Source organism: Bos grunniens, chromosome 24, assembly GCF_055505025.1.
Source record: "Bos grunniens cultivar Pamir isolate PY7600 chromosome 24, Bosgru_T2T1.0, whole genome shotgun sequence".
Classification (NCBI taxonomy): Eukaryota; Metazoa; Chordata; class Mammalia; order Artiodactyla; family Bovidae; genus Bos; species Bos grunniens.
In genome coordinates this window covers 7,420,002-7,428,611 of record NC_141188.1, presented here as the reverse complement: position 1 = coordinate 7,428,611, position 8,610 = coordinate 7,420,002, and the positions used below count along the sequence as shown (strand labels likewise).

At 35.2% G+C, this 8,610-nt stretch overlaps 1 protein-coding gene across 1 annotated transcript; it reads left to right on the top strand.

The window, feature by feature from the left end:
- The first annotated feature begins 2,096 nt into the window (after window positions 1-2,096).
- Window positions 2,097-8,328, top strand: LOC147345869 (olfactory receptor 52N4-like). Its single transcript, XM_086372140.1, has one exon. It carries the CDS (start codon window positions 5,634-5,636, stop codon window positions 6,597-6,599), a length of 966 nt encoding a protein of 321 aa, XP_086228266.1. The 5' UTR covers window positions 2,097-5,633; the 3' UTR covers window positions 6,600-8,328.
- Window positions 8,329-8,610: the final 282 nt, after the last annotated feature.

The following is an 8,610-nucleotide window of genomic DNA, read 5'->3' as shown; positions in this document are numbered from 1 at the left end:
AATTGAAGCTGTCTGTACTCCTGTGAGAAAGGTAGACACCACCATTACTTTTTCATTTTAGAGGAAATGATTGTCGTAAACAAGGTCATCACTTTTTAAAAAAATCCATACAGCTTATGAGTTATTTTGATGTAACCATTTGAATTTTCTGCCCTAGAAAAAATATTTTAGTGCTAGGTATCAATATATGGAAGGAAAATATTCACCATGCTGTTCATTTTTGTTTTATGTATCCCTCAGCACAAAAGAAGACTTTTATGATGTTTTTCCATTAATGTGTTTGTTTAAGGAAAGCTGGAGTTCAGCAAGCATTTTTCTTGCCTCTTTGATTCATAGACTCTCTAAGGCCCTTGCTTCTTAATGCAGGGCATATTGATATACTGATTTAATATAGTAACAGCATTATTGAGATATACCTCTCCGATGCCATCAGAAACAGTGAACCAGATAAAACATTTGCAATATTAAAATCAATTAAAATTTTAAAAAACTGTTAAATTTCATTTAAGATGGAATCAATTTATGGAGCTTATGGTTTCTGAGCAATTAAGGGAGAAAATTAGACTGGGATTTCTTGTTTCTCGTGCTCTTTTAGCCAAACTTGTTGTTTCCATAAGTTAAGTATTACCAATGCCTTCTATTGAAGGCTTATGTAAACTTCTATTAAAAATGATGGCTTAAAGTTCCACATCTTTGTTCAGTCTACTTAAGATTGATGATGCATCATGGCATTATCAACTCAATGGACATGAATTTGAAGGACAGGGAAGCCTGGCTTGCTATGTAGTCTGTGGCAAATAGTTGGACACCACTTAGTGACTGAACAAAAACAACTTAAGATTATCAAGTTTTAACTTGTTCAAGTGAATTCCTTTTGCTAATTCAGGATTTTAAAAAAGGCACATTGACATTTCAGGGAAACAGTTATAGTGTCATGCTTTAGTTCAAGAGAAAGAAAGGAATGCTCACTTCTAGTGAAAGTGAAGTCCCTCAGTCATGTCCGACTCTTTGTGACCCCGTGGGCTGTAGCCCACCAGGCTCCTCCATCCGTGGGATTCTCCAGGCAAGAATACTGGAGTGGGTTGCCATTTCCTTCTCCAGGGGATCTTCCCAACCCAGGGATCAAACTCAGGTCTCCCGCATTGCAGGCAGACGCTTTAACTTCTGAGCCACGAGGGAAGCCCCCTTGTTTAGCTCTCTTCTAAATTGTTGATAAATCTTTTAAAGAGCTGTGGAATAGTTGGGACAGTCTCCTTTCACTTCTCTGTTCCCTTTATCACACTATGGTTTCTCTGTATCATCTTTAAGACATCAGTTACTGGTAATAACAGTGTTCTGCAAATCATATAATGGAGCAATAGCTAAAATATTAGGTGGGCTGTGAAGGGTGATGAAATATGAAAAAAAAATGCTGCTGAAGAACAAAGTCCCTAAAAATGTATAGAAAACCTAACAGGACCTGAGATTATGTGTTGGTATGAAAAAGTATGGAGGTCTGTATAAACTATAAAAGGGTGATTGTGTGTTTCTGTGGCCTGGGTCTATTAGAAAAGGCTTCTGGGAGTTTGGAATCTCCCAGGATTTCAGAGTTGTGTGATCTACATTTGAGGAAGACGTGGATGTAGAACATTATTCTGTGTATTGCCACTATTAACTGCAATGACTGTCTTACAAATAACTCGTTCCAGTTGCATGCAGGATGTACCACTTGTAGGAACCATTCCTGGATAGTAAATTCCAGACATGATGGAGAGGACTCTTGGTCATGGCCATCAGAATTGATGTCTTTACATTCTCAGGCTTGAACCTATCAGCTGATGATGAGTTCCTTATCTTGAGAGAAGGGCTAAGAGTCTAGATGCTTTTTGACCTTAAAATCCTCAGGCTATTGCCTGTAAAAACACATAGAGGAGATATAGAGTGTTTCTTAGTCTACATCTTGTATCAAAACAAGAAAGAATTATTAGCTGAAGTACATACGGAAGATAGAAATCAGTGCTGTAGTGAGTTGACCAGCAGTTGATATATCAAGTCTTGGCTAAAAAGCTAGAGAGGTGGGCAAACTTAGAGAATAAGGACTTATAAGAAAAAAAAAAATACCTGATTAATTTTTGATAGATTTACTGAGAGAAGAGAAAAGACTGATTTAGGAATTTCAGGTATGAAATTTCAGGTATCATGGTCAGTGATGAGTGCAGAGTAGCTGTTAATAGGTATTGTTGTGATGTGGAGACTTAGGAGTTTAGGGAGATTTAGAGTAAGGGGCTTCCCTGGTGGCTCAGACGGTAAAGCATCTGCCTGCAATGCAGGAGACCCGGGTTCGATCCCTGGGTTGGGAAGATCCCCTGGAGAAGGAAATGGCAACCCACTCCAGTACTCTTGCCTGTTCCATGGACCGAGGAGCCTGGTAGGCTACAGTCCATGGGATCGCAAAGAGTCGGACACGACCGAGCGACTTCAGTTTCAGAGTAAAGGGGCTAGAAAATAAATATTAGGAAATGTTCTGAAAAGAACTTAAAATATGGAAATATATCTAAAAGTAGCATGAAAATGAGAAAGTAATATGACTAACGTAAAGGTTATGGTCAGAAAGTCAGAATTATCTAAAGGATTTATAGTACAGAAATGTCACATAGTAAAGTGTTGTTTTGGAGAATTAAAAAGAATTAGATATTTGGAAAGTGTTGAAGTGTTAGAAGAAAAGGATTACTATGGATCATTCCAGAACAATAGGAAATGTGGGAGGAATTGTGAGAGGAGAAATTTTTAGGAGGCACATTGTTGGAGAGGGACAATAAAATTGGTCAAAAACACCCCTATATTTAAAAATATAGGTCCTGGAAAAGCTCATTTTGTTTATTTAAAAAAAATAGAAATTGGGTGTGATTTCCACAATGACACAAAATACTTAAATATCAGCTAAGCACTGACTCTCTTTTCTATTTATCTCCTATTTCTAATTCCCCACAACACCACACACACACACACACACACACACACACACACACAGCTCTAAATGTATACAATTCAAAACACTCAGGAAAAAATGAACTGATGTCAGATTATGTAAGGCTAGAATTAAAATTTATTGTGTAGAGATATACAACAACATTCAAAAATCAACATATTTTATAGGGAATAGATTAATGTCATTAATATCTTTCACTTAATCACAGATAAGTTATTCTTTTTCTTCATCTTCAGACTAATTATTTTTAATGTAATTATAGTATAGTTTTCTTCATATGCCTTTCCAGAATTATTTCAGCCTGTCCATTTGCTAAGTTAATTTACTTTTATAGAATGAAATACTTATAATGGGATCTTGTATTTTTAAATAAGGGCATGGAAGCACTTTTTTTCATTTCATTTTTATATTCATGTTCTGTCTTGTATCAGCTGTGAACTGTTTGTCATATATTCTAGGATTTTTTCAAGGATAACAGAACTAATTTAAAATATTTGAAGAGTTAGAAACAATAAAAATTTCAAGTACTTTTCTTTTTTTTTTTACTTAAAATATTCAAATAGATATATTTCTTGTAAAAAAATCGATCAAGGGAAATTAGAAATGAGATACAATTAAACCAAATTCAGACCTTCAAAGATTATTAGAAATGAATAGCATGCACTCAACCTAAAATAATGTTTACATTACAAATACTATATGCTAATGAATTTGAAAACAAAAAATAACACAAAAGGATTAAAACATAAGCAAGGAAAACTTATTAAAGAAATCAACCTCCTATTCAAATCTCTCCAATCCACTGCATTCCCCTAACAAGCAAGTATGCTGTCAAAAACAATGGATCTATATTGTTTCTCTCTACTGAAGAACAAGTTTCTTTATTCTTGAATTATACAAAGTATGACCAGATATATTAAAATAGGAAAGACATACAATTTATTTGCAAGGCACTTATAAGGTCAAAGGTGCGTACTGTACAAGTAACATATATCAATAGAAACAAGTTATAGATGTAGTTTCTTCATAAATTTATATTAAAATTTATAAATAAAAGTTAACCAGTAACAGTGCTCTAAAACCAAATAAATAATCAAAGAATGTTTATTCCAATGATATATTTTTGATTTAATTTAGCAAAGTTAAATATTTCTTTACAGTATTAAAAAAGGATCAAAAATCATAATTATCCAATATTTATAGAAATTATGGAAAATCATTTTATAAATTTCTATGTCAATTTATAATAAAAACAAATTTAAAGAGAGGAAAACTTTTTGATTAAATAAAAGTTATGTACTGAAAAGCCCAAGTTGTATCATACTTAACAAGGAATTTCAGACTTCAGCTTATTAACATCAAAAACAAGGCAAAGAGGGACTTCTCTGACAGCCAGTGGTTAAGACTTTACCTTCCAACATGGAGGGGGGTGGGGGGGCGGTGCAGATTCGATCCCTAATCAGGAAACTATGATTCCACATACATTGGAGACAAGGGAAAAAAAAAAAGGAATAAAAGATAAATAAATAGTGTAACACATTCAATGAAGACTTTAAAATGGTCCACATTAAACAAACAAACAAACAAACAAAAAAACCCATAAGAAAAAAGAGCAAGGCCAAAATATCCAAAGCTACTCTGTATACTGGTGATTGTGAAAGTTGAAGAAAACAATAAATTTTTAATGTTTCTGAAGTAAAAAAATGTATTTGTAGGCATCGGGAATGAATGAATTATGTTCAATATTTCTGAGAGGTAATATTGGATGAGAATGGAGAATAACCTATTCAATTCAAGCTAGAAGGCAATGGTGAAGTCACTAAAGTAATTCCAGGTAATGGGTAGGAAAGAAAATACCTAAGCTGGCTTTGTTTTGAGAAAGAGGAAAAAGTGAATGTTGACAATTCATTACACAAGTCTTATTCTTAAAAGTGGAAAAGACTTGGGGTCTTTTAGGACTTGGGGTGGTTTTTTGGTATAATTTTAAAATGGAAGTAGTAGGGGAAAACTGGGCAAAATTAAAATGTAATGAGTTCACATAAATTGAATCAAAGTAAGAAATGTGTTTTCTTGTTAGTTGGTTAGAGAGGGATCAGAGTAAAAATTGAATTTCTCTTTATTCTATTTAATTTATATTACTTCTGTAATATTAATGTAAATTACTATTTTATTTTGTCTCTCTAATTATTAATTTGTGAAAAATTTAAAGTGAATGTAGACTTCATTCTCAGATGGAAATAAGACTGTAAATAAGTACTTTCCCCCTCTTTTATCCTGTGCTTATAAAATAACATTTATCATTGCTGCTGCTGCTGCTGCTAAGTCTCTTCAGTCGTATCTGACTCTGTGCCACCCCATAGACGGCAGCCCACCAGGCTCCCCCGTCCCTGGGATTCTCAAGGCAAGAACACTGGAGTGGGCTGCCATTTCCTTCTCCAATGCATGAAAGTGAAAAGTTAAAGTGAACTTATTTAAGTATTCTACTGCATTTAAGAATTTGATCATTTGATATTAAAATGCACATTTCGCTGAAAGAAGTCGAGAGTGAAAGAGTACAACTAAGATTTTTCTCCTTTTCCACCTCTAACCCTGAAGGATGGAAAACAGAAAACAAAGAAACCCACGAAAATCCTACTAGCTGCTTAATGATTATACCAACTTGATCATGATAATTCTGAACCAAACAGACTTGACACCAGCTTCATTCATTCTTACTGGAACCCCAGGACTGGAGGACAGGCATTTCTGGATTTCTTTGCTATTCTGCACAATGTATGTTGTGGCTGTGGTTGGTAATTGTGGACTCCTCTACCTCATTCAATATGAGGATTCCTTGCACAGGTCCATGTATTACTTTTTGGCCATGCTTTCTCTAACTGACCTTGTCATGTGCACTACTACAATTCCTAAAGCCCTCTGCATCTTCTGGTTCCACCTGAAGGAAATCAGCTTTGATGAACGCCTGGTCCAGATGTTCTTCATCTATGCCTTCACAGGGATGGAGTCTGGGGTGCTTATGCTTATGGCCTTAGACCGCTATGTGGCCATCTGCTACCCTCTGCGTTACTCAACTATCCTCACCAATCCTATTATTGCAAAGGCAGGGCTCGTCACTTTCCTGAGAGGTGTGTTGCTTGTCATTCCCTTGACTTTCATCATCAAAAGACTACCCTATTGCAGAGGCAATATAATACACCATACCTACTGTGACCACATGGCTGTAGCCAAGTTATCTTGTGGAAATATCAAGATCAATGTCATCTATGGTCTGATGGTTGCCCTCCTGATTGGGGGTTTTGACATCTTGTGCATCTCAGTCTCCTACACAATGATCCTCTGGGCGGTGGTCAGCCTCTCCTCAGCAGAAGCTCGGTGGAAGGCCTTCAGTACCTGCACTGCCCACATCTGTGCTATAGTTTTCTCCTACAGTCCAGCCTTCTTTTGTTTCTTTTCTCACCGCTTTGGGGGTCACAGGATTCCTCCATCATGCCACATCATTGTGGCCAATATTTATTTGCTCTTGCCTCCCACTATGAACCCTATCGTCTATGGAGTGAAAACCAAGCAGATACGAGACTGTGTCATAAGGATCCTTTTAGGTTCTAAGGATACTAAATCCCACAGCATATGAAAGGGCTATATATATCAGCTAAGGGAAGAAAAATGAAGGGAAAGAGGAGCAAGGGAAAGAGAAAGGAGGAGGAGAGGGAAGAGAATCTAGGGGAGGAAATAGAAGGAAAGGGCTACTTTTGTTGGCAATATAGTCAGGGTCTAATAATCCCTTCCTGAGACCACCATTTTGGCCATGACATAGAAGAAGAGTGTTGACTACTGCATTCCCAGTGTCTCCAGAATCTCAACATTACTGGCATGGCCACCATACTTTCTAAGTGTTTTCATCTCCTCACCCTGGGAAGGGCTCGTCTCATCATTAACCAATATCTCCATGAACAAAAACACCAAAGAATGTTGAGACAATTGAGGGAAAGAAAATCAGCTTCAGTGATTGTCTGATGGAAAGAGATCATCTGCAGCCAGAAGCCACTTTATCCTATATCCAAATAGGGACTGGAATTTCCAATTTGAAGGCTATTGTTATTTTCCTCTGGAAAATAAATTCTGTATTTTGCTCATCATTATCAAAATTCCTCTATTTTCAAAGTTGTCTTTCTGATGGAAGAACTAGGAAGTATACATGAGGTCATTAATTTAATGAGGTCAAAGTCTGGATTTCTAATTTAGAAATACATTATTCATTTGACAGCATTCTTCTTCTGTGGATCTCAAATAAAACTGCTTCCCCACAGACTGGTGGGATCTGCAGATTTATTCAAGATGGCCTTCAAAACTACATAGTCTGGAGAGACAATATAATCTGTTAAGCAAGTTAAGAAACATAATGATAAATGTCGGAGAAGGCAATGACACCCCACTCCAGTACTCTTGCCTGGAAAATCCTATGGACGGAGGAGTCTGGTAGGCTGCAGTCCATGGGGTCGCTAGGAGTCAAGTACTTTTCTTGAACCTATTCTTGGAGGATTAAATTATATTTCTTCAGAACATCTTAAATTAGAACTGTTTTCAGTTATTAGTCATCCCTATACTAGTTGACTTTTTGAAATAAGCTTTTAAGATGTATCCCAATAACAATACAATTAAAAGAATACTTAAATCACTTTGCATGAAGAAAACCAATTAAATCATATTAAAAAATGTTTGATTCCATATAGGAAACAAATTTATTAACCTGAGGAGAAAAAAAATCTACTCTTTCTTTCTAGTCTCATAAAAAATTTTCTCTCTAAATACCTTCTATAAAATTCTCTGACTTCATCTACAGATACATCTGCCTCTCAGTCTATGTATATATGTAGTTATGAATGCATATATAACATACATGTGTGTATGTATGTGATATATATATGTGCATATTTATAGATACATTTATTTCTCAAAAATTAGATGAATTTATTAAATAATTTCACTTTAGAAAGCAAAAAATAGAGGCAAATGTGTTCATTTCTGTTTCTTTCTTAAAACACACCAAAAAATGTCTATAATTCAGCATTCTGTAAAGACATTCATGTGGAAATATAATAGTGTATAAAATGCTAATAAAAAACCAATATGGTTGAAATACTATTTTCCATATAGTATGGAAGAGTCTAATTCATTTAGTGAATGAATGTTAAATAATGATCAGGTAAAATTTTTAAAAATGAATGCTTCACTACATTTTAAAAACGGATACTTCACTACATTTCATGGCCGAGTTCAAGATAGGTATATTATAGAAACCCTAGCTCATTCTATATAGAAAATTGTATTTTACACTTATAGTGATGTATATAACACATAAATAGGAATGTTTCTTGAAGCCATCTTTTCCTAAGGTAGCCTCATAACAAAACAAGAAGAATAAAAAACAGTAAACAGCTTTCTCTTATACCTTATGATAACTTTTATTGTGTAATATACTGTTTTATTTTTATTTTAAAGTTTCTCTGGTTTGGTGCCTACTTTTTTTTTCTCTCATATTGTTTGGCATGTGGGATCTTATTTCCCTGACCAGGTATCAAATCTGCATACTCTGCATTGTCAGCACAGAGTCCTAACGACTGGACTGCCAGAGGAGTACTGGT